Raw genomic sequence first — 27,540 nt, forward strand, 5'->3', positions numbered from 1 at the left:
TGTAGGCCCCACATGGATTTGCCCAGATGAAATGAACACTGCTTAGTGTGCACACTACAGGCTGTTTAATGTAACACTTAATCAGTGTTGGAGGTAATGAGATAATTAAGTGATTGAATAATGATTTTGTATTAGTGAAGAACACCTGCTGTTAACAAGCATAATCACTGAAGGAAAGAGAAACACAAGAACTACTTCCAGCCACAGCCTTGGATGAAATCAACTGAAGATAAAATACATTAAATCTCTCAAGATCTCATTAAACAACTCCACAAACAGCATTACCAGCTTCACTTATTACTAACCAGACTGACTTTATTTCTGTCAGACATCTACAGAAGTTCGTATTAAGAATTAAGAAGAGGTTTAGATGTTGATTACTTATTTGAACGTAATAGTTTGATTTGATGTTACCATTGTGGCGATCAGTGTGTGCTTTAGTCAGGCTCTTGACTTTTTAACATTTGTTTTTCTCAGGCAGCTGTGTCTGTTTGTTATGATGAGAACAGCAAGAGAAAATATAATCAGATGCTGTAAGCTGATTGATGATAAGAATATAATCATCATATATTGGCTTAACTCATTGATATTATGTGGGAGGTTTATACGGGTACTATGTTATTAATTCTGTTTTATTGTTGTGATTCTACAGCAAGGAAATAATATAATTTAATCAGAACATCAAACGATTTTTAACACACCATTTACATATTATGGGCTCCTGTGAGTTTTACTCGCACACAGGCATCAAGAATCAGCATATGAATCTCAACAATGGTGACATGCTTCAATGGTGCAATGCATTCTGGGAGCCATGGATAAGTTTCGTATGATGCACTCAGAATGCATTGCACTATGAAGCATGTCACCATTGTTGAGATTCATATGCTGATTCTTGATGTCTGTGTGCAAGTAAAACTAACAGGAGCCCAAAATATGTAAATGGTGTGTTAAAAATCGTTTGATGTTCTGATTAAATTCTATTATTTTCTTGCTGTAGAATCACAACAATAAAACAGAATTAATAACATACTACCCATATAAACCTCCCACATAATATCAATGAGATAAGCCAATATATGATGATTATATTCTTATCATCAATCAGCTTACAGCATCTGATTATATTTTCTCTTGCTGTTCTCATCATAACAAACAGACACAGCTGCCTGAGAAAAACAAATGTTAAAAAGTCAAGAGCCTGACTAAAGCACACACTGATCGCCACAATGGTAACATCAAATCAAACTATTACTTTCAAATAAGTAATCAACATCTAAACCTCTTCTTAATTCTTTTCTGTAGATGTCTGACATAAATAAAGTCAGTCTGGTTTGTAATAAGTGAAGCTGGTAATGCTGTTTGTGGAGTTGTTTAATGAGATCTTGAGAGATTTAATGTATTTTATCTTCAGTTGATTTCATCCAAGGCTGTGGCTGGAAGTAGTTCTTGTGTTTCTCTTTCCTTCAGTGATTATGCTTGTTAACAGCAGGTGTTCTTCACTAATACAAAATCATTATTCAATCACTTAATTATCTCATTACCTCCAACACTGATTAAGTGTTACATTAAACAGCCTGTAGTGTGCACACTAAGCAGTGTTCATTTCATCTGGGCAAATCCATGTGGGGCCTACATGGAAACTGGGTGCAAAACTGGCTGGGTCCCAGTTAGATAGCCCAGGTCAAACCCATTTGGGCCCCACATGGCTCTGCTGGCTGGGGTATGTACAATGTTTTTAGGAATGGCACAAAGGTCTCTGTCTTTGGATCATTGTTTTCAATAAGTGCTTTTTTGGCATTTGTTGTGTGTATCTTTGGACTATGTTGTGTTGTAAATAAATCCAAACAATTTAAAAGCCATTCTTTTTTTAAATCTCCTCATTTACAGTATTGTGCAAGGTTGCTCAGAATGACAGGGCCTGATAGCTCCTAATAGGGCCGTTAGGGGAGGGTCTTTGTCTTTCTCAGGTGAGAAAAGCTTACATATTAATGACCTCTCGCATAAGGCTTTTTCACACAAAACACGTCGTAAAATTTTTAAATCAATATATTGTCTTATCTGAATGAGCAATCAGGGTGATTTTCACATAGTTTTAGAGCAAATATTCTAGGCTACGTGATACAATTTTCAAAAGTCTTGTGAAGAAATAATCAGTATGGGTTTCATAGCCTTATTTCAGTGAGATTTTTTTTTTGTATTTTCACAAACCACGCATAAATGTCATTATCTCAAAACTACAAACTTTTACATACATGCTGTTGATATATTATTGTAGCAGAGTTTGTGCTGAATACAGTGTAATTAGACTTTAGCCATGAAAATGTCACAAGTAACAGAAATAACCAGAAATGTCAGAGCATGTCAGAACACCTCCAGGGCCCAGAAAACAGCTCAGACCTCAGAGGGTTAATAACTTCAATAGTTATCAAGCACCAGCTGATTTAAGTTTTTCTTCAAACAAAAGTAATTTTCTGATAAATAATCGTACACCTACATGTGTGTTTTGTTGTATGCACAGATTTTGAGGGTCCTTGTCTTTGTTTCGCGGTATTTTTTAAAACATAGAACCAGAGAACAGAGATCCTTGTGTGGTATTCTATATCCGCAGTAAGGGTTAAAATATTAAATATACATTTTAGCGCTATTTAAAAAACTAGGACGGTATAATAATACAATGTAAATGTCTCACGTGAAGATGATGGTTTAAACCATCATTTTATCAAATCAAACCAATTCATGCGAATACTGTCGTATATGAACAAAGAGAAGACCTAGAGTTCACTAACATTACAGCTAACTGTAGGAAACAGATATCCGGGGGAAAGTGTAAAGAAAACATTACAATCACACCCGGCAATACGATAAGTGTTACGCTAGTGATGTTAAAAATTGCTAAACAATTTCAAAACAGGGTGTTTCAGAAGAAATGCAAACAAATGTTACATGCTAATATTTGGTCTTGTTTCAGGGTCGGTATGCTCCGGTGAAAACTTTGATGAGGCCGAGAGCAATAGCGCTGTTAAACATGCGCTTCAATAACAATGTTGAATATAAACAAGAATCCAACTCTAATGCGACTGAGCTTGTTTCACATATAACTTTTGATTGTTAGATATAATAGTTAGGTGATTTATCTAACCATTGAAATTTACGATATGTTAAAACATTCGGCATTATCATAGAAAGAAGAACAATTATTGAGACATAAAACACAACGTCTGTTTTCTGGATCGAGCCTAAAAGACAGATGCCTAAAACTCAAAGTATTGGTGTGGACAGAATAAAAAATGAATCAACCCTCCTTTCACGTAAAAATACCACGTATCAACTGTAATTCATTAGCTTAACTGTTGTTTAGCGACACACAAACGCACACAAACACACAAACAAAATAACTGTGTAATAATAACAAAATAAGTGTAATAGTTAGACGAGTTTGAAGTGTAATATGTAACAGAAAAAACAGCAATACTCATCTTTCACACCGATGTTTCATAGACATATATCACCCAACACAAAGTTGTGCGTTGTGAGTGAGACCTCGCAAAGATTACACCGATATTAGATTTCTCAAACATTGCACTATGCCTGAAACTCAGCAATCAACATGCATTTATGTAGGACTGTCAAAAACAGTAGGACTGTCAAAAAAATCATCTGTTATCATGGTTTAGTTGTATTTTAAAGCACTGTTTTTTTCTTAAAAATGTTGTGTCAGACGTATTGGGTAGTCCATATTTATCAGGTTGATATTTGTAGAAATAAGCAAATACATTTATAAAACAAAAATAACCTTGTGTTCATACAACAGGTATGAAGATATGTTTGTTTTTTAACTTTTTATTCTAACTTTAAAGCTAGATTATCCTTTGAAAAGCGTAATACCGTATTTGATTATGGGGGCAAATCTGGAAAACTACCTTACACATGTAGGGTTTTCGCCAACTGACCTAAACCGTTGACCCCTGAAGTTATGACTTCTGAAGGCCTAGATTCACTCGGTTGAAGAAATGGTATTTTATCATTTAAACAACTGATAAAAATAGATATCTGCTAACTCTTTATTGTGATGCTCCCCAACAGGTATTCTACTGATTATAAGTAACTCAACTATATCTCAACTTATTCTAACCATAACCCTACCAGTCCATTAATACTCTACTAACACTAATGAGAGTTTACTTTACACACTCTGACTCTCACAAGCGAGTAAGTGGAGATGCAGGTGCAACACTATAGTCAACAGCTCGTTCAAAAGAACCATCAAAATAGTGTTACCAAATTATGACTTAAAATTGTTTTTAGTATTACATCAAAAAGGCGTAATTGACAAAAATTGTAATTCTGAATTAAGTAATAATTATGTCAAAAAGTCAAAATTATGACTTAAAAAGTTTAAATTAAAATTATGACTATGCGTCATAATTATGAGATGAAAAGTTTAAATGATGACATACTAAATTGAAATTATGATAAAGTAAATATTCCATAGTGAAATTTTCTGAATTCAATATAATTGTATTTGTGAAAATGATTCAGTACTGAATCAGCATTTATGAGTTTTTACATATCTTCTGCTTGTTTCTGCAGTTCGTGTAAGCCTCTAAGACTATGAATAACTAAAAATGATTATTGATGAACTTGAATAACTTGAATTTTGTTGGCAATATAAAATAAATTGTCTTCCCATACCGGGAGTCGAACCCGGGCAGCCTGGGTGAAAACCAGGAATCCTAACCGCTAGACCATATGGGAAGTGTTGATACTCCCGGGCAAATTTGAAAAGGCTGCACTGCACCGGACAATATAATGCTGGATCATAGTTATGCAGGAGAAGGAATCCTCATCGCCAAAAAGCAAAAATTTAATTTATCGGGATGTAAATAAATATCGGGATAGCTTTTCCCAGGTGGAAAGAGCTAATGAAGGAGAAAGACTTTGAAAAGGACGCTGAAGGTGCCTACTTTCTTCTCGACAGGTAAGTCAAAGTTAGGGTCTAAATTACAAGCTTTTTTTCATTGCTTGTTTGTGTAAATCATTATATAGGCAGCATAACAGTAAAACATGTACAGGTAAACTCGATGAAGTGCTATTGGAAGACATGTTGTCATAGATTCTTGACACATAACGGCTACCGCAGTTGCAACACGCATTTGAAAAAGCGAGGCGCTAGAGAGCACTATTCGTTTAAATGCAAAATAGAATTTCACCGCTAGATGGGAGAAATTCCTACACAGCATACCTTTAAGGATAGGGTCTTTAACAAAAAAGCCTCCAAAATATAAAATACTCTATCAAGTCTACAAATTAAAATAAAAAGTCGCTTGTTTAAAGCAAACAGAAATCGCTTGAAAAGTGTAAAACAATAAAACCATAACCTCTAATTTGATATTAAATGCTGAACCATAAAGGAATAAATTAACTATAATATCAGATAATATCTATAATCATCAGATGCTGAAGACGTAAGTTAATAATCCAGCCGTTGTCTAATCTGATTGGACATGGGAAAATTGGGCTAGTTTTCATTCCATTTGGGCGGGTTTTGAGTTGTCATTGGGCTGGAAATATTTCTGGGACCTGGCAACCCTGGCTTTATGGAAGTTTGAATCATTCGAGTCATACACACAAGTGCAGCGATGGAGCACGTGAACACGAGCAGTGTGAGAGGATTCCTGAGATGTTGCAACCCGTTAATACAGAAGAAACTCATCAAAAAGTACTTGAGCAGGTATAAAAACCTATTTTATGTGTGGATTAAAGAATAGACAAAATCGGCATTTAATGAAGATATATTTTATATCATTGTAGAATGTATTTCTCTCTCACTAGCATATGGACACACAATCCCATGCATGCCAAACTATCATTTGGCATAACTAATCATTATCAACATATTTTTTGATAAAAGAGTTCCAAATGACACTTATTTTTGAGCCCCACACTTTTAAGCGCTCCAAAGTTCTAACTAGAGCAGGGGGCAGAGTTAAAAAGGAACTTTGTTGTTCTTGTCTAGCCTTAATTTACTGAAGGCTATGGATGTTAGATAAATGTTTATTAAATTAATTCACAATATGTACACATTCATTATTAATCTTATGCCTAATATGATGAAAATTACTGTTATTTGTTTCTTCTCCTCTCACATTAAATCACATGTATTATATAGGCCTATTTTAAGTTCAAAATGGTGAAATTAGAAAAAAGTTGATTAGTTTGCCTGATTATTTTTGTTGTTGTTTAACATTTCTCAAAACAGCTGTCAAATATGAAATGTTTAGTTTAGCTACTTGCACCTTATCTCACACTTTATGACCATTATCAGCTGGAACTCGCTCTCAGCGGCTCCTGTGAACAGGGCCGTAGCTAGAGAATTCGGGGTCCCCTGAAAAATATTCATGTGGACCCCCTTCACCAATATCATATACTGTAAATAGATGAGCATGGAGGCCCAAATATAACAGAAGATGGTGATGTTGTTGTAAAACCTTTATTTTAAAAGTTAAATGTTTATATAAAATTACAACTAATAAAAAATAACAAAAAGAAAGAGATTGTTGAATAATAATAATAAAACAAATTTTAAAAAAGTAACAGCAAAATAATGTTTTTTCCCATCAGTCTGTTTTAATTCATAAATCAAAAAGTAAACATTTAGAAATGGACAAGAATGCAGTCAAATTTAAAAAATAAAATCATTTATTGTCTTATTTTTTAATAAAGATCATATGGAACTGGTAATATTATAAATAAATGTATTTATCCAAGTGCAGTGTGTTGTATTCATGTTTTCTTGATGTAATAAATACTTCATCAACCGGCAGGTCAGGTGAATAATGCAATGCGTCGTGACTCGTGTACATGTTTTAACTCTTATGTTAAAAAGAGAAATTTTGACCACGTAATCATTCGGCCTTTGAAAAAGTGAATGTTTGAACTCTGGTGTATGCTAAATGAAAACAGGTGAACAGGTGTATGAATGCGTCTGCAGGTGTATCTAACCCTAACAACTAATGACCAACTTTATTTTTGCTATTGTACATACATTTTATTCTTCTAACTGTTTGTCTTTGGTTAACACAGCTGGAGAAGAACAACAGGGAGGTTGGAAGACACAGTAGAGGAACTACAGAATAAATATGGAGAGAAAACAGCATTAAAAAGGATCAAGTCCATAGTGAAAAAAATCAGAAAAAAGAATATCAAACATAGGAAAAGATTTATAATTTACTTTGTTAGTAGTTCAATATGTTTCTCAATCTTCAATAAACTTTACTATAATGTTTACATGGTTTTGGTTGTGTATTTAATTGTTAATTTTTTTAACAGATGGTGCACATTCTGGAAACATGACAAATCAACAGCATAATAATACTACATCGTTCGGACAGCCATTAATTCAGATCCCTAATCAGCTTAACTTCACAATTGACCAGAAGAATGGTGGGTCAATATTTGCTCCAATCATGGTAGAAAAGACAATATATGGTGATGTTAGCATCAGTGCGGTGAGTGTCTGACAATTTAAGAAACAGTTGCGTAGTTAAGAAATGATTTATGTATGTTATATATATATATATATATATTTATGTATGAGTATTTTTTGTTTTGTTTTTCAGGTGTCTCACTCTACCTTGGTAAACGAACAAGGTAAGATCTCTTGTTGTAGAACACTGTGCATTCTCAAGTGTGATGCTCCTGTTAATAATATGACTATCCAACTTTGTCCTGATTTTTAGAAATTCTTCCGAATGTAAGGAATGAGATGAATTCAAGAATGCTGCGTGACGCTGAGAGGACTTTGGAGGGAAGTGCACCACAGACGGTCTCTCTAAACAAGATCTACACTGAACTGTTTATCATCAATGATGAGACTGACCCGATCAATAGAGAACATGAGACCTGGCAGATCGAGACGACACATAATTTAAACACATCATCTCAGAGACTCATAAAATCCTGAAGGAAATCCTTCAGCCACCCACAGATGAAAATATAATTGTGTGGTGATTTTCCAAATGATACAACTTAGTCTAAATAAGAGCAACGTAGAGTCCTCGGATTTCTTAAAAACATTGTGACACCATGTTGTATGGACAAAAGATCTAAGATCTAAGTACAGTTTTTCAACCATCTAAAGTTTTTGAACAGACATTATTTAGTAGCAATTATACCTTAGGTTAAATTTAAGCAAAATCATTTACATCATACATAAGTCTTCTAAAAGATAAATAGAAGATATGATTTTAATAACTTTAACTTTTATTGACATATATAAATGTCTAATTTAAACTTTTAAGGTTATGCTTTTAAATGAATTTAGTATAAACTCTGGATGTACACTGGAACGCAGACTAGATTTACTGTGACATTGTCCCCCCGAGACTCATCTGGTCTGTTACCCTATATCCTGAAGCTTCAGTTCACACTGTAGTGTATCTCTGAAGGATCTGGAGCTGTTTTGATTATGACAACTTAAACTATTTTCTTTTTGGATTGTTGCATAAAGAACTACTTCACCTCTCTGGAAATGTAAGGTGTTTTTATTTATATATTTATTTAGCTAAAACTTTGTTTACATTTTATTAAATTATTTATTTATTTGGTAACACTTTACGGTAAGGGTACATGAATTATCATGAATTCATGTATAAATTCATGCATGAAATATGCATTCATTAATGCATTAATATCTCATGAATCATCAGGAACTAACACGAGTTCAACGTTTTTCATTCATGACTTCATGGATGAACAACACCTTAATTAAAACATTAACTAAGATGAGTACATCATCATGAATTATGATTTATTACGCATGATCATGATGTTTTCTTTGTTCACACAAAAAATTGGTCTTTACCACCCATTGTGGATACAGCCATGGTTATGGTACATGAATCATGATGAATTCATGCATAAAAAAGTATTAATTCATGCATGCAAGACTACTCTTCGAATTATTAAAGGAATGTACAAAAATCCACATTATCTAATGCATGCATACAGGCTAGAACAGTATATCAATTAATGTGAGAACTTTTTTTCTGAATTATGATCTGAGTTTCCAAGCATGTTCATGTTTTCACATAGCCTGCAGGTAAATGGACAGAGCCCAAAATTGGCCAATCACAGCATATTATACGAATTCTGTTGGCGTTCAAATACTAGTCATCATTAACTAAGCATTATTTATCAATGACTTCATCATGTGTGTGGCCCCTCAACTAAAGTGGTGACTTGGTGCTTTGAAACACTGATGAACAATGTGTTTTCATTATGATCTGAGTTATCCAGCATGTTCATGTCTTCTTCATAGCCTGCAGGTAAATGGACAGACCCCCAAATTGGCCAATCACAGCACATAACATACGAATTCTGTTGGCATTCAAATACAGTAGTCATCATTAACTAAGCATTATTTATCAATGACTTCCTCATGTGTGTGGCCCCTCAACTAAAGTGGTGACTTGGTGCTTTGAAACACTGATGAACAATGTGGCATAACTGTGAAATGACATGAATATGAACATGAAAGTTCAAGCCTTTGCAAACAATGTAGCCTACTGTGGACACAAATGGACTTTGATCTTAACTTGCAACGTGATCTCATGAGAATACGTGTGTATTTTTAGGTAAAGTGTAGTTCTACCATACGTACATTTATTTACGTTTTATACACACAGAAACGTATAATACTGACAGTGGACAGCACAAAAACGTAATTTACTTATAAACAACTTATACAAACAACGACGTACAAATTTGGGCGTATTCCTATTTAACTTATGCATATTCAAATCGTGGCATTAATGTTTTGACTCATAATACACTAAAACACAACATAAATTCACAAAAGAAATCAATTTTATTAGCTTAATGTGATCAAATCTTTATAATCCATACGTTGTTTGCAAGAAACAGATCCAAATGCAGCCCTTTATCCAGTGATCTTCATCTCCATTTCTCTCAGAGACCAACGTCAAATCCCGAGCTCGTGGTGAATTCAAATTAAAAAATTGCGCCCGAAGCGTTACGACATGTTTTACGGCAGTGATATCAAACGCTCATTGGCTCTCGCATGCTTCGTCACAGATTGCGACATGCCGTGTTTAAGTTGTGTACTACATTTGAAATGGAGAAGCGCGCGCGCCTTCACAGAGCGAAGCGAACAGCGAACCGAAACCGAATCAACATTTTCATGGATTAATAACTTAAATTCTGCTCCGTAACGTTACCTCATACAAAACTATTATATAACGTTACTACCAGAGAGGACTGCGACACATCGTCATGTGAACGACTTTTGGTACCGGTTTTGACATTTTCTCAATAAATAAATGATTGTGATTGTCTGTCTGTTGTTTTAATTTATAATTGTAGTTACGTAGTTTTAAGAAATGGTTAGGGGTAGGGGTAGGATTAGTTGCTCAAACTATCTTTTAATGCTACATTGTTAATAAAACTGCCATTTCCCTACACATATCTGTCCATTACGTTTTATCCTTTTAATATTGTCTATAAAATGGGTATGTTTAGGTGTGGGAGTAGGTTTAAGGGATCTTACATTTATAATCTATAAAATGGTAAAAGGGAAATTATACAGATATCTTTATAATATGAAATATTCGTAAATAGTTTAACGTACATTTTTTAGCTGTAAAATCGTAATAATGTTATGTAACTTTACTGCTTTATTCTGAAACCAAACGGTATAAACCAGTTAAATCAACAGCTGGAAAGAGCTGAGAAGGAATTCAGTACATAGCCTACACCATGAACTTTATTTTAAGTGTATATCTGAAAACTCTTTACAAAACCATAAAGCTGTTTTACAATTTCATGATATGGAGGAGTCACATCAGTAGCTTAAAGGTGACTCTTTACCCAAAAAGAGATCAAGCTGTTTGTGAAACATTTTTTTTTAAACAGCTTTATGGTTTTTAACTGGTTTATACCGTTTAAGAATAAAGCAGTACAGTTAAGATTAAAGTCCATTTGTGTCCACAGTACATTGTTTGTAAAGACTTGAACTTGAATGTCCATATTCATGTCATTTCAGTTATGCCACATTGTTCATCAGTGTTTCAAAGCACCAAGTCACCACTTTAGTTGAGGGGCCACACACATGATGAAGTCATTGATAAATAATGCTTAGTTAATGATGACTAGTATTTGAACGCCAACAGAATTCGTATAATATGTGCTGTGATTGGCCAATTTTGGGATCTGTCCATTTACCTGCAGGCTATGAGAAAACATGAACATGCTTGGAAACTCAGATCATAATTCAGAAAAAAAGTTCTCACATTAATTGATATACTGTTCTAGCCTGTATGCATGCATTAGATAATGTGGTTTTTTGTACATTCCTTTAATAATTCGAAGAGTAGTCTTGCATGCATGAATTAATACTTTTTTATGCATGAATTCATGATGATTCATGTACCATAACCATAGCTTTATCCACAATGGGTGGTAAAGACCAATTTTTTGTGTGAACAAAGAAAACATCATGATCATGCGTAATAAATCATAATTCATGATGATGTACTCATCTTAGTTAATGTTTTAATTAAGGTGTTGTTCATCCATGAAGTCATGAATGAAAAACGTTGAACTCATGTTAGTTCCTGATGATTCATGAGATATTAATGCATGAATGAATGCATATTTCATGCATGAATTTATACATGAATTCATGATAATTCATGTACCCTTACCGTAAAGTGTTACCATTTATTTATTTCATTTTTGAAAATGTACATGTTTTCTGTGATGGTCGTGTTTAGGTGTACGGATAGAATATGCAGTTACGGTACAAAAATCATCATGGCTATGAAAAGCCATAAAAATTTAAACTCCAGCATGGACAAAAAAAAAATGCTGATTTAAGACGACTAAATACAGTTTTTCAACCATCTAAAGTTTTTGAACAGACATTGTCTCACATTACAACAATTATAATTTATGGTCACCGTTAGACAAAATCATTTATATCATACATAAGTCTTCTAAGAAGATAAATAGAAGATATGAATGTATTCAAACTTTAAAGATTTTTTAAAGAAAGAAAGTTAAGAACTTTACACTTCAGACTAAAACAATCTTTCATTTTAAAAGATCACATTTACGATTATGCTTTGAAATAAATTTAGTACGAACAAAACTTTGGCTCTGGAAAAGCGTTAGCAGACTAACATTACAGTTACAGGTCACAGCTTCTAAATGTTTTCATTGTTGCTCTCTCTCTGAAGATAGGCCTATGTGGTCATTTTCTCACAGATACAACTTAAGGAATTATTGAACATTTCACAGGTATGAGATGACTTTTGTGACTCTCTAAAAATGTAAGGTGTTTTTATTTATATATTTATTTAGCTAAAACTTTGTTTACATTTTATTTAATTATTTATTTATTTATTTCATTTTTGAAAATTTAGGTTTCTGTGATGGTCGTGTTTAGGTGTACGGGATAGAATATGCAGTTAGGGTACAAAAATCATTATGGCTATGAAAAGCCCCCCACCATAAAAATTGAAACCCCAGCATGGACAAAAACAATGCTGATTGAATCTTTTCACATAAATGAGATTTAAGACAACTAAGTGCAGTTTTTCAACCATCTAAAGTTTTTGAACAGACATTGTTTAATAACAATTATACCTTAGGTTCAATTTAAACAAAATCATTACAATAATCTTGTAAAAGGTGAATAGAAGATGCGTATGTATTCAAACTTTAAAGATTTTATTTAAACAGTCTTTTGTTTTTAAAATATATCATTTAAGCTTTTAAGATTATACTTCTTATAAATAAACTCAGCACCTGATATCCTGATCACTGAATTTGTGTGACTCTCTGACACACACACACACACACACACACACATACCCTTTGGCTGGTGCTTTTTGAAAGCTCCGCAGGTCAAACGCTGATGTAAAGAGAGGCCAGAGGGCCCTGATTTCTAAACATGTAAGATGATTTTTTATTTTCGTGAACCCGTTTCATACATTGCGTTGTTTCATGAGCTGTATGTTTTTTTCTTCAACTCTCTAAACATTTAACAAATTGTTTCATAACATGTAGGCCTATGTTTTTTCTTCAACTCTATAAACATTTAACTCATTGCATTTTTTTGTGTGAATCCATTTTATTTAAACTGGATAGTTCTACATTTATTTCAACTTTTTGTGTGAGGTTTTAGTAAGATCTTTATTTTATATTATTTATTTATTTATAATCATTTATATTCTTTTAAAGAACAGAATGTTTATGTAAAATGATTTTTATTCTTTTGTTTATCTTAAACTGAAAGAATTGATTTCAGTAAGATGTTATTTTATATTATTGTATATTATATTATTTGTGTGAAATATACATTATTTTATAAAATCTCTGTTTCTCACTATCACTGTGCTCTGGAATGCGGAGGAGCAGACGGAGGGGGATGGAGAACCAATATGTGATTTTATATTTAACACATTTTTGTGAACCCATTCATAAACTTGTTTAAGTCCCTAAACATTTAACTGATTGTAATTTTGTGACATTGTTTAATCACAGCGTCTGAACAGCACGTTTTAGATGTCAGAGGGGAATCCCATGACACACACAGATGGTCACATCTCCTCTGATCTCCACACACACACACACACAGATGCGCGCGCTCCCTATGTTTTGAGACGGTGCTTTGAGAGACTCATTGCAATTGTTTTTTTTTTTTTTTTTTTTTTTACCATTTTATTTAAACTTTTGGTGTGAGGTTTTAGTAAGATCTTTATTTATTGTATAATCATTTATATTGTTTTAAAAGAACTGAATGGCTTTTTCAACGTTTGTGTGAGATAAACTTCCACAGTTTTTTCCTTATCAGTTTTCACAGTACAGCCCGGATAAGCTAAGGAATATGTAGGAAGGAGGATCCTGTGATACCAACTTCCAAAACACACACTAACTGTCATGTTCAAAAGGCTTCAAAAGGCATCAAAACCCAAAACTAGCTGTCATGACATAATTATTATAACTATGTCTTCCAAAACACACACACACTAACTGTCATGTTCAAAAGGCTTCAAACAATTAAAACTAGATGACATAATTATTTAATCACAGTGTCTTCAAAACCTTCTGTCAATATCAAAAGGCATCAAACTAGCTGTCATAGCCATGATGTAATTATTAAAACACTTTCTGTCAATATCAAAAGGCATCAAACTAGCTGTCATAGCCATGATGTAATTATTAAAACACTTTCTGTCAATATCAAAAGGCTTCAAAAGACTTCAAAAGACATCAAAACCCGAAACGAACTGTCAACCTGTCAATCAAAAATCAAAACTAGCTGTCAAAAAGACTTCAAAACCCCTTTGATCTCCTTTGATCTCATATCATCTTCTTTGATCCCTTTGATCCTATGCCAAAAGGGGCGGGTACCTGTCACCGGAAGGGGCGGGGCACCTGTCAATCAATCATTTTTTGACAGGAGGTATATGGTATCAACTACTTACAATCATGCTAGCAACACGTAAAACATGCTAGCAATGTGCTAAATCATGCTAGAAAATGTTAAAGTCCCCCTGTAATCAATCATTTATCCCTTAAAACCCATCTTTGATCACCAAAATTACATATTTAAAAGTTTTTACCTTGGGAAAAAAAATCGTCATGCCTTAAAGTAGCTTGAATGTTACTCAACTCCAGAGGTGGGAAATCCAGGGCCCAATGAGTAGAAGTCCTGCCATATGTTTATTCCACCCATAAACTCAGTCAGCTGATTTCACTAATTAGTTCTCTCTCCTGTCTGAATTAGCAAATCCAGGTGATGGGAACAAAATACTGAGGAGGACTTTTACGTTCTGAACCTGGACTTTACACCTCTGCATAGCAATGCCACATGTCAGCAAAGAGTAAAGAAATAAACCAGAACTGGACCTTATCATAGGCAAAAAATAGTAATTTCAGCCACAGCCTCAGATGAAATCAACTGAAGAGAAAAGAAGACATTAAATCTGTGATCACAGCAGAGGAGGATTAAACAACTCCACATGAGAGCTTCAAACAGATTCTGTTTAGCGTGAGATGGCTTCCTCCCATTTGGGGTTTTCTCCTGAGGCCACCGCTTAGAATAGAATATTTATTTGTCATTGTAACTGGTACAACGAAATTAAGTACAGTCCTTGTCAAGTGTCAAACATCTAAAAATACAAAAATACTACTACTACATTAATACTAAAAACACATAGGAGACACACTCATGCAGACATCCACATTTAAAAACAGGGCACATGGCCCTTTTGACACAGATCAGTGGTGGGGACTATAATTTAGCAGCATTATTTAATGCACTTATGGCTGTTGGATAAAAGCTGTTTTGTAGTCTATTTGTTCTTGTTTTCATGGACCTATATCTCCTGCCTGACGGCAATAGTCTGAACAGTGTGTGACCGGGTTGTGATGAGTCCTGTATGATGGTTTTGGCCTTTTTGATGCAGCGGGAGCTGTGAAGTTCTTCCATAGAGGGGAGGGGGCAACCAGTGATTTTCTGTGCTGCCTTTATGACACCCTGGAGCTTTTTCCTCTGTGCCACAGTGCAGCTTGGAAACCACACACAGAGACAGTATGACAGGATGCTCTCAACTGAGCAGCGATAGAAGGACACCAGCAGTTTTTTGGGGATGTTGTTCCTCCTGAGAACTCTTAGAAAGTAGTCTCTGCTGGGTCTTCTTCACTAGCTCAGTGGTGTGGACGGCACAGGTCAGGTCCTCCATGATGTTGACTCCCAGGAAGCGGAAGTCAGAAACCCTCTCTACACAGGTTCCGCCTATGAACAGTGGCTGGATTACCGTTTTCTTCCTCCTGAAGTCCACAATGAGTTCCTTGGTCTTTAATGTATTGACGAGCAAGTTGTTAACTTTGCACCACCCCACCAATTTCTCCACCTCGTCTCTGTAATTGGACTCATCCCCCCTTGTGATGAGCCCCACTACTGTGGTATCATCAGCAAATTTGACAAAGGTGTTGCTCTGATGAGCAGGGGTGCAGTCGTGGGTGTAGAGGGTATAGAGCAGGGGACTCAGCACACAGCCCTGCGGGGAGCCAGTGCTGAGGCTGAGGGCCGTGGATGTATGGGGGCCCATTCTTACCCTCTGAGTGCGGTCTGACAGAAAGTCCTTAATCCATAGGCAGGTGGAGTGTGGTATTCCACTGTTGGACAGTTTGGACACCAGTCTGTGGGGGAGGATAGTATTAAAAGCAGAGCTAAAGTCTATGAAAAGTAACCGGGCATAGCTCCCCGGCTGCTCCAGGTGGGACAGTGCAGCATGGAGGGCTGTAGCCACGGCATCCTCAGTCGATCTGTTCGCTATCTGGAGCTTTTGTATAAAGCTCCAGATAGACCAACCAAGTGTTGGCCCTCATCGGACCACCTGGATAGCCACCTTTTATTTTTATAACAGGTCTCCTCTCACTTCTGAGAGTTGGTTTGAGAGTTTAGTTTGGAACTTCAGACATAGGATATTCAATTGCCATCCCCACAATGGCTGCCTTAATATCTGGCTTAGGCATGTGTACTAGGAATTTGTTTGAGACGATCTGCTAGAAGCTTTTTCGTCCCTCAGTATATGTGCATAGGATCTTTAGAGTTAGATCATCTACAGCTTATCTATGTAAGGTCTAGTTTGTTCCCTGGTACTTGCCTCTTCCTACAAGAGTCGTGTAGCCTACGCCTGCCTATGCCATCCATCCATCCATCCATCCATCCATCCATCTTCTTCCGCTTATCCGGGGCCGGGTTGCGGGGGCAGCAGTCTAAGCAGGGATGCCCAGACTTCCCTCTCCCTAGACACTTCCTCCAGCTCTTCCGGGGGGACACCGAGGCGTTCCCAGGCCAGCCGGGAGACATAGTCCCTCCAGCATGTCCTAGGTTTTCCCCGGGGCCTCCTTCCGGTAGGACATGCCCGGAACACCTTCCCGGGAAGGCGTCCAGGAGGCATCCTGAAAAGATGCCCGAGCCACCTCAGCTGGCCCCTCTTGATGTGGAGGAGCAGCGGCTCTACTCTGAGCTCTTCCCGAGTGGCTGAGCTTCTCTAAGGGACCGCCCAGCCAACCTGCGGAGAAAGCTCATTTCGGCTGCCTGTATCCGGGATCTTGACCTTTCGGTCATGACCCACAGCTCATGACCATAGGTGAGAGTAGGAACGTAGATTGACCGGTAAATCGGTAAATCTTTCTTCACCATGACAGACTGGTACATCGACTGCATTACTGCAGAAGCTGCACCGATCCATCTGTCAATCTCCCGTTTCATCCTTTCCTCACCAGTGAACAAGACCCCTAGATACTTGAACTCCTCCACTTGAGGCAGGAACTCTCCACCAACCTGAAACCTACCTATGCATTAGGCGATAATGCTAGTGGATGTCAACGGTAGAAAAAAATTGCCGCATAGGTAGTAGGCTATTCCTAAGCCTTCCATGCAGGTATATTCTGGGTGTTGTCAGACTTGTCTCTCTGGGAAGAGAGATTTGGAAGCAGTAATGCTGAGGTCTCCGCTTTCAGAGCAGTATATTGTAGCTAGGAATTTCCAGTTAGTCTTTAGGTTGGTTATCTAGGCCCCTTGAATTAATTGTCAAGTTATAAGGTGAAAATATTGTTGGCCTCCATTTCCCTTGGGCTTAGTGTTTTTTTTGGCTACCCACAGCTTTAGTTTATTTGCCCTACGCCACTGGGGCTCACTTTAGTACTCCCTCCCAGTGTGCGCCTATGGGCCAAATGGCAGTGTAGAGTACCCGGCCTTCTTGGGGTCTCTGGGAGGGGTGCTGGAAAGTGCTCTGACTGGGGACTCCGACGTTCTACTGGGGGACTTCAACGCCCACGTGGGCAGCGACAGTGACACCTGGAGGGGCGTGACTGGGAGGAACGGCCCCCCTGATCTGTACCCGAGTGGTGTTCTGTTATTGGACTTCTGTGCTAGTTACAGCTTGTCCATAACGAACACCATGTTCAAGCATAAGGGTGTCCATCAGTGCACATGGCACCAGGACACCCTAGGCCGGAGGTCAGTGATCGACTTTGTGGTCATTTCATCTGACCTCCGGCCATATGTCTTGGACACTCGGGTGAAGAGAGGGGCGAAGCTGTCAACTGATCACCACCTGGTGGTGAGTTGGATCTGATGGCGGGGGAGGAAGCTGGACAGACTTGGCAGACCCAAATGTACTGTGAGGGTCTGTTGGGAAAGTTTGGCTGAATCCCCTGTCAGAGAGATCTTCCACCTCCGGCAGAGCTTCGACCGGATCCCGAGGGAGTCTGGAGATATTGAGTCCAAGTGGACCATGTTCTCCACCTCCATTGTCGACGCGGCCACTCGGAGCTGTGGACGTAAGGTCTCCGGTGCCTGTCAAGGCGGCAATCCCCGAACCCGGTGGTGGACACCGGAAGTAAGGGATGCCGTAAAGCTGAAGAAGGAGTCCTATTGGGCCTGGCTGGCTTGTGGGACTCCTGAGGCAGCTGACCGGCAGGCCAAGCGGACTGCAGCCCGGGTGGTTGTGGAGGCAAAAAATCGGGCTTGGGAGGAGTTCGGCGAGGCCATGGAGAAGGACTACCGGTTGGCCTCGAAGAAATTCTGGCAAACCGTCCGGCGCCTCAGGAGAGGGAAGCAGTGCCCTACCAACGCTGTTTTCAGTGGAGGTGGGCAGCTGTTGACCTCGACTGGGGATGTCATCGGACGGTGGAAGGAATACTTCGAGGATCTCCTCAATCCCACCGACACGTCTTCCATTGAGGAAGCAGAGGCTGAGTGCTCGGAGGTGGACTCGTCCATCACCCAAGCTGAAGTCACCGAGGTAGTCAAGAAACTCCTCGGTGGCAAGGCACCGGGGGTGGATGAGATCCGCCCTGAGTACCTCAAGTCTCTGGATGTTGTGGGGCTGTCTTGGCTGACACGCCTCTGCAGCATCGCGTGGCGGTCGGGGACAGTGCTATAGCGTATGGACAAACTCACGATGACTTGTCATTTTAAGATTCAGAAATGCTTTTACCATCGACCTCATAAATGTAAATCACAGCTTAGCGTCGATGAGTCTGAATCAAATTGCCCCTTTGACACGTTTGTGGCCGAGTGGAAGTTTAACAGAACCACCTCCAAACTCCTCTCTGTGAGCTTCAAACAGATCGTAATCAATTCAAACCCCCTCTCTCTGCAAGCAAGAAATCCAGATGGCTCGAAGAGACCCCTCTGAGATGCCAAATACACACACACAAACATTCTTTGCATTTAACTCAGAATATAAGTGATTCAAAAGTGTATATGATGTATTCCTGTATGCATGTATGATTAGCCCCTTTTATTAGCCTAGTGTGACTTAGTTGAACTCTAAGTGCCTATTTTAAAGAATAAGAATGTATCTCTATGTTTGTATCTTTCAGATATACCAATCTTGGTACCTAATTAAACCTCTCTGTGTGCCGAAGCTAAATATATGTTGTAGGTTATGATAAAATGTATTATACTGTCTTTACCATCATTTGGAGTAGAAATGACAAATCCTAACACCGTCATAAACCATGCAAATTAGGCCGTCAAGCGGAGACGAAGAAACTCTTTCCCGCTCAAAATTTCTTAATCCGATTGGTCTAACTACCCAAAAGAAGGTTGGGTTTCGAACTCCTTAAAGAAGGATGCACACGCCATGGTCTTTGCTTCTTGTGTTCTTAGTTCTTAGTGTTTTGTTTGGTATTGTCTTGTCTTTTGCTTTGTCTTCTCTTCAAGTTTATCCGCTCTCCGTCTTGTTTTGTGTTTTACTTTTGCTTCTTAGCTTTTTGTATTAGTCGTATCTCCGGCTCCTTGCCTTGTTTTAGTCTCGTGTTCACTCATCTCTACCTACCAGCGAAACGGACTTTAAACTAAGTTTCTGGCAACTCTCACAAGTAAACCGTTTGAACTTCCCGCGAACTACACGAGCTCCGGAAGAACCGAAAGAACGCGTCCAACTAACGGACACACCGAGAACGGACACTCACACACACGCATTCCTGCTCAGCGACAAAGTTCAATGCAAGTATTCTTTTTACTGAGATTTAAATGCGTTAAGGTTATCTGCCTATTCTTTGCTGGTTCTCAAAGGTTCATTGTTTGTGATATGTTTGCCATTCTGTAATCTGCTCTTTTTTTTCTTTCTTTCATTATACTATTCATATATGTATTCTTTGTTAGATGTAGTTGTATGTTTATAGTTTCATTTATTAAAAACCCATTATACGCTTGATTGTCTCTGTTTGCTGCTCATAGAACAAAGCCTCTTAAATGTGTGATCTTAGCTACAAGCTTTATAAAGTGTGATTAGCCTACAAGTTAATAATCTTATAAAACAAGAAAGTTATTCCTCATGGCCAGAGGAATAGCCTTTCTTGAGAGTTTATAAGAAGAATCCTCTTTGAGAGTCGATAAGAAAATCGCATAATTCAATGTGACATTAATTTCGTAGGCATTCACAAATTTGATCTATAGCCCATCTGTACAGTATATTCATAGTTGATGGTAATTCATTGTGGTTAATTATCTACACTGTTAACCCTTGCTGTAAAATTCTGACAATATTATACCATTTTCCATTAAAACAGTAATATACCGTAGAAAATAAAACTAGCCTACAGGAATATACTGTGAATTAACAGTGCTCAAAATCGACACTCAGAGGCTGTTTTCCAAATCACACCCTATACCCTCATTCACTATTCCCTAGTTCACTAATATAGTCCACTTGAATGAAAAGAAGTGAGTGAATTGAGACACTGATGAACACCTGATAAGCAGAATCACTGAAGGACAGAGAAACAAGAACAGAAAAAAGAGAAACACAAGAACTACAACTGACTTCCAGCCACACTGAGTGTGAAACCAGTTTACAAACCAGTTTACGATTATTTCTTTCATACATGTACAAAAGTTCTTGTTGAGAATTAACAGAGATTTAGTTATTAATAAAATTTGTTGTCACCATGATGGAGATCAGTATTTGCTTTAGTTGGTCTCTTGTCCCTGGACTTCTTACCTTTCATCTCTCTCTGGCTGCTGTAACAGTGAGTTTATAAAACACATTTGTTATGGCAAGAAAGAGTCAAGAGGAAGATGATCAGGTGTTTTTATTATTTTGTGATGATGTCACAATCATCCTGGACATGCCTGATTTTCAGATTTTTCCTGTATATAGTCATTGAAATTATAGTTATCTCATGTTTAGCATATATCTGTGAATCTACTAAATGAAATCAATATTTCTGTAATAAGGTCTTCTGAAGAATATTGTAATCATATAGTGCATTCAATTTTATTTTACTCCTGCTTGACTCAGACACACACAGATATCAACAATCAGCATATGAATCTCAACAATGGTGAAAAGTTTCATGTCGCAATGCATGCTGGGTTCCAGGATAATATAAAACTCCCAGCATGCACTGCTGCATGAATAATAATAATAATAAAAAAGAAATATTGCCACCATTGTTGAGATTCATGTGCTAAATTGTGATATCTCGGTGATTCTAAAACACAGTGTAGGTCTGTTTCTCTGGTTATGCATCATGTGTTAAAAAAAAAGAGTGGTGGTAATGTAACACTTTTGATTGAGGATTAAACTCTGAATAAGTGAGAATGAATTCCTTAGTGAATAAACAGGCAATATGATGATTTTGTCATCATAATCATTATAACTGCAGTCACTCATAAACTGTGTGTGCACAAGTGTGACTTGCAACAACACAGCTCAAGCAGCAAAAGAAAAAACTAATGTTTTAGCATCAGCATCCCAACTAAAGCAAGCACTGATCTCTATAATGGTAACTTCAAACCAAACATTTTCAATTAAACATCTCAATAACAACTTCTGTAGATGTATGACAGAAATAAAGTCATACTGGTTAATAATAAGTGTAATAATGTGTAATGGCTGGAAGTCAGTCGTAGTTATTGTGTTTCTCTATTTTCTGTTCTTGTGTTTCTCTTTTCTTCAGTGATTCTGCTTACAATCACTTACATATTCCCTTAATTATCTCACTGCATCGTTACTTTTTACTCGTAGTGTGGATTTCCCTGAGGGGTTGAAAGGGTTAACTGTGTAAGATAAAAAAGACACACCCACAAAATGTTTTTTAACAGTAATAAACTGTAAGTTATAAAACAGGTTTATACTGGCAACACTGTTGCCAGTAGTTTACTGTAAAATTTATTTTTTGGGTCACCATTGTGCAGAAGAGTAGAGCCTGTGCTTCAGTCCAGGAGAAGATCTACAAACATTGATGATTTGCTGCATGTTGCTTTATTTAACAGACGGTGACTGTGTAGTTGCTGGTCCAGTGGAAATCTCTTTATTTACCAACATTTTTTAGTGGTTTCAAATGAAAGAAGTTCACAGTAATACTTTGCTCAGATTATTAATGCATTATAAATTTTAGTTAATACATTTAAATGACAGTTGGTCAATTTAAGGCAATCGGTTTCTGCAAGTGTAATTAGTTAACTTTAATTTTAATTTAGTGCATTTTTAAATAAACAAACTGTAGATTACAGTAAAGAACTGTACAATTAACAGTATATTACTGGCAACAGTGTTGCCAGTATTTTACTGTAAAAAAACCCGGTAAGGTCTAACAGTGTATATATAGAGATACAAATATACGGGCTATGTATTCCCTTTTTGGGCGATTTAAAATGTGTAGGTAATATGGCTCATAACCAGTATGATTAATTATTAATGATTAATTGATTATTAATTATACATTCCCCTCATTTGAGCTGATTTCGTTACATATTTATGGTGGAGAATCAAAAGGCAACATTTTAAGCTTTGTTTTGTGAGCAACTCAGTTTCAATTTATGTGTATATTGTTATTAATTTTGTACGCACGATCCGGACGGTGACGAACTGTATAAGGCACAAAGCCGATGTCAGTTCAATGTCAGGTGGGCGATGCTCCCCACCACAGTTATTAAAGGCCTAAATATTGTATCGCTAGATTGAATTTGTGGTTATTCCAGTAATATTCAACGAGACGATCTCTCCTGTAGGTTAAACAGTGGATTAGCTACCCACTGCGCACCTATGCAAATCGAAATCATACAAACAAGACAGTTTTGATGGATTTGTAAATTGGAGTTTTGTTAGCTGACGCTGGAGGGATTCCCCAAAGGTCGTCATAGTGACGCAGCGTTCGTTCCCTTCTCAGGGAACCATGGTTACATGCGTAACCTGAGAACGTTTATGCAGTTTCTCTCCTTCTGCCCTCACTGTCTGCTCTTTATCTCTTTTACACTAACATTGTTTTCTCAGGTGGTAAATACTCTGGCGAACTGAAGAAGTGCTGCGTGGATGGCATGCAATGGAATCCACTCGGCTACTCGTGTGAATGGCGAGCCAGATACATCTTTGATGTACAGGAATGTGTCCAGGCCTTCCTGCACTGCTGCAACACGATCGAAGACCACAGGAGGACGTATAACAGCGAGGATGAGATGCTTCTGGCCCGCAGTGAGATTTGTGCCTCATTTGTAAATGCATTCTCACAGCTCTCAATCATGCAGTGATTTCAGCAGGATAATTATTCACCTGATTAACTCTCAAATGCTTCTTTCTTGCTTTTTTTGTCCTAAATTTCATTCAGACATATTATAATGTAGAAACAGTTGTAAAGTTTGAGTGCATGTGGGGTTACTTATAGCTGTTAATTTTCTAGAATATTATGAAAATATTATGATCACAAATTCAATTACAACCCACCAGAATAAACTTTTTTATATTTTTAGATTAGTTTCGGATAAAAAAAACAAAAAAAACATTGATTTGAAATAGAAATCTTTTGTAGCATTATGAATGTCTTTACTGTACATTTTTTTAATCAATTTAATGTGTTCTGGCTGAGTGAACATACTGCTGAGTGAAAAAAAATCTTACTGGCCCTAAAACTTTGAATGGTAGTGTACACTAGTTTGTTTGCTCAGGTGAGGAAGATGATATTGATGATGAATCAGAAGACGTGTTTGTACGTACACAGTTCCCTGAAACCTGGCTCTGGGAGGAGATCAATCTACCTCCATGTCCTCCAAAACAGTCGTGGTGAGTGAAAGATTATATAATTAAATAAATTTGACTTGACTTAAAAACATTTTGTGAGAACCGCAATGCTGTTGTTTCAAAAAAACGTCTCGGTTACATATGTACACTGAAGTGGCTCCGGCCTATGTAGGGGGGAGGCAACACTGGTCCATAGGAGGGGAATGGTGCAGCAAGCCAACACTTTGAGCGGGGTCTTCGGTGTTTACTGGGTATAGGAAGATAGTACACGGGAGGCTACCGGCTCGACATGAAGGCTATAAAACCTAGCGAACATGTTAGGTGTCGTTCAACCCGCAGCTCTACAGATACCTGTCAGCGAGGCACCTTGTGACAGCACCCAGGAAGAAACTACACTCCGAGCGGAGTGGGCTCGCAACCTAAGGGGGGCATGGTGCGTCTTGGGTTTGGTACGCCAAGATGATGGCATCCACTATGACTATCCAATGGGCCAACCTCTGCGTGGAGAGTCTTTCCCTTTTGCTGGCCTCCGTAACAGACGAAGAGCTAGTCTGAGGTCCTGAGGCTTTGCATTCTGTCCACATATAGGCGCAGAGCAAGAATACTTACTTACGCCTACCACGAACAAGGGCTCTCCAGTCGTGCCGGTCCTGGGCCAACTTCTCTAACTGTCCCCATGTGTGGCCAGACCTCTTCACATCTGCATCCAGATCGCGGCGCCAGCTGTTCCTTGGCCTGCCTCGCTTCCTTTTCCCTTGTGGGTTCCAAAAGAGGGCGTGTCTTGCTGTGCTTGATGCAGGCTTGCGAAGGGTATGGCCAACCCATCTCCAGCGTCTTTGGAGGATCTCTTCCTCAATAGGCTGCTGTCCTGTTCGCTGCCACAGCTCCAGGTTACTGATGGTGTTCGGCCAGCGTACCCTTAGGATTCGTCTGAGACAGGTGTTAATAAAGGACTGGATTTTCTTCATGGTAGTGACTGTTGTTCTCCAGGTCTCTGCACCGTACAGTAGAACAGGCTTTATCATGGAGTTAAAGATCCTGATCTTGGTGTTCCTAGGCAGCTCAGAGGATCTCCAGAAGTAGTTCTTATGAGACACCTTGTGTCAAAATGATTAATGGCTTTGACCTTTGACCTTTTGACAGGTTGAACTTCCTGTGACCTTTTATGATTGATGGGTTGAACTTCCCGAATGAGGTCATGGGATTAACCTTTGCCCTATCGATCATGGTTTTTGACAGTTAGTTTTGCCCTATGACCTATGTAGTCCTAAATAGTTTTGACAGATAGTTTTGAAGGATAGTTTTGCCCCATTTGAATAGAACAGATGTTTTGACGGCTGGTGTCATGTTCTAGTTATGTGTGTGTGTGTCATGTGTGTGAGTGTGGTTATATGGTGTCATGTTCTAGTTATGTGTGTGTGTGTCACAGACAACAAGCTTTGTGTCATGTGTGTGAGTGTGGTTATATGGTGTCATGTGTGTGGTGTCACAGGCATCCCCAAGCATCGCGCTCCCTCCCACCCTCACATTCCAGAGCATCGGGCACTGACAGCTAGATTACTGTAATGCTTTATTAGCTGGTTGTCCTGCATCCTCAATAAACAAGCTACAGTTAGTCCAAAATGCAGCCGCTAGAGTTCTTACTAGATCAAGAAAATATGATCATATAACACCGATTTTATCATCACTGCATTGGTTACCTACACTGTTAACCCTTGCTGTAAAATTCTGACAATATTATACCATTTTCCATTAAAACAGTAATATACTGTAGAAAATAAAAGTAGCCTACAGGAATATACTGTGAATTAACAGTGCTCAAAGTCAACACTCAGAGGCTGTTTTCACAATCACACCCTATACCCTCATTCACTATTCCCTACATTAGTTCACTAATATAGTCCACTTGAATGAAAAGAAGTGAGTGAATTGAGACACTGATGAACACCTGATAAGCAGAATCACTGAAGGACAGAGAAACAAGAACAGAAAAAAGAGAAACACAAAAACTACAACTGACTTCCAGCCACACTGAGTGTGAAACCAGTTTACAAACCAGTTTACGATTATTTCTTTCATACATGTACAAAAGTTCTTGTTGAGAATTAACAGAGATTTAGTTATTAATAAAATTTGTTGTCACCATGATGGAGATCAGTATTTGCTTTAGTTGGTCTCTTGTCCCTGGACTTCTTATCTTTTATCTCTCTCTGGCTGCTGTAACAGTGAGTTTATAAAACACATTTGTTATGGCAAGAAAAAGTCAAGAGAAAGTTGATCAGGTGTTTTTATTTTTTAGTGATGATGTCACAATCATCCTGGACATGCCTGATTTTCAGTTTTTTCCTGTATATAGTCATTGAAATTATAGTTAGCTCATATTTAGCATATATCTGTGAATCTACTAAATGAAATCAATATTTCTGTAATCAGGTCTTCTGAAGAATATTGTAATCATAGAGTGCATTCAATTTTATTTTGCTCCTGCTTGGATCAGACACACACAGATATCAACAATCAGCACATGAATCTCAACAATGGTGAAAAGTTTCATGTCGCAATGCATGCTGGGTTCCAGGATAATATAAAACTCCCAGCATGCACTGCTGCATGAATAATAATAATAATAATAAAGAAATATTGCCACCATTGTTGAGATTCATGTGCTAAATTGTGATATCTCGGTGTTTCTAAAACACAGTGTAGCTCTGTTTCTCTGGTTATGCATCATGTGTTAAAAAAAAAGAGTCATTGTATCTTATTGCTGCGTTTTCACAGTGGTGGTAACGTAACACTTTTGATTGAGGATTAAACTCTGAATGAATAAGAATTAATTCCTTAGTGAATGAACAGGCAATATGATGATTTTTGTCATCATAATCATTATAACTGCAGTCATTCATAAACTGTGTGTGCACAAGTGTGACTTGCAAACACACAGCTCAAGCAGCAAAAGAAAAACTAATGTTTTAGCATCAGCATCCCAACTAAAGCAAGCACTGATCTCTATAACGGTAACTTCAAACCAAACATTTTCAATTAAACATCTCAATAACAACTTCTGTATGACAGAAATAAAGTCATACTGGTTAATAATAAGTGTAATAATGTGTAATGGCTGGAAGTCAGTCGTAGTTATTGTGTTTCTCTATTTTCTGTTCTTGTGTTTCTCTTTTCTTCAGTGATTCTGCTTACAATCACTTACATATTCCCTTAATTATCTCACTGCATTGTTACTTTTTACTCTTTGTAGTGTGGATTTCCTGTGGGGTTGAAAGGGTTAACTGTGTAAGATAAAAAAGACACACCCACAAAATGTATTTTAACAGTAATAAACTGTAAGTTATAAAACAGGTTTATACTGGCAACACTGTTGCCAGTAGTTTACTGTAAAATTATTTTTTTGGGTCACCATTGTGCAGAAGAGTAGAGCCTGTGCTTCAGTCCAGGAGAAGATCTACAAACA

General features: G+C 37.6%; 2 protein-coding genes across 3 annotated transcripts in view; both read left to right on the forward strand.

Annotated features, from left to right (window-relative positions):
• The first annotated feature begins 4,790 nt into the window (after positions 1-4,790).
• On the forward strand, positions 4,791-8,114 carry LOC311077879 (uncharacterized protein). Of its 2 annotated transcripts, none has more exons than XM_084106516.1 (5): positions 4,791-4,981; positions 7,087-7,211; positions 7,333-7,511; positions 7,623-7,653; positions 7,743-8,114. In XM_084106516.1, the coding sequence occupies exons 1-5, from the start codon at positions 4,926-4,928 to the stop codon at positions 7,964-7,966; spliced, it is 615 nt and encodes a 204-aa protein (XP_083962642.1). In that variant the 5' UTR covers positions 4,791-4,925; the 3' UTR covers positions 7,967-8,114. The 2 variants fall into 2 exon arrangements, with proteins under 2 accessions (XP_083962642.1, XP_083962641.1); XM_084106515.1 differs by lacking the exon at positions 4,791-4,981 and adding an exon at positions 5,517-5,734.
• An 8,211-nt stretch (positions 8,115-16,325) lies between these two features.
• The window catches only part of LOC311077970 (complement C3-like), a gene marked incomplete at its 5' end in the record, with an annotated part of 31,258 nt that continues 20,043 nt past the window's right edge, over positions 16,326-27,540 (forward strand). Inside the window, 3 exons of the mRNA XM_084106617.1 lie at positions 16,326-16,410; positions 23,334-23,531; positions 24,002-24,116. Coding sequence (XP_083962743.1) covers positions 16,326-16,410; positions 23,334-23,531; positions 24,002-24,116 — 398 coding nt within the window. The remainder of the gene's footprint in view (positions 16,411-23,333; positions 23,532-24,001; positions 24,117-27,540) is intronic.

This window comes from Abramis brama (assembly GCF_963993115.1).
Source record: "Abramis brama genome assembly, chromosome: 2".
Taxonomy (NCBI): Eukaryota; Metazoa; Chordata; class Actinopteri; order Cypriniformes; family Leuciscidae; genus Abramis; species Abramis brama.

What these genes read in the sequence shown, in the direction of transcription:
- LOC311077879 (XM_084106515.1), top strand. Translation starts at nt 5,643, where the DNA reads ATGGAGCACGTGAACACGAGCAGTGTGAGAGGATTCCTGAGATGTTGC. An exon ending in CAGAAAAAAGAATATCAAAC is followed by an intron (nt 7,212 to 7,332) that starts ATAGGAAAAGAT and finishes TTTTTTTAACAG; the next exon opens with ATGGTGCACATTCTGGAAAC. An exon ending in GTGATGTTAGCATCAGTGCG is followed by an intron (nt 7,512 to 7,622) that starts GTGAGTGTCTGA and finishes TTTGTTTTTCAG; the next exon opens with GTGTCTCACTCTACCTTGGT.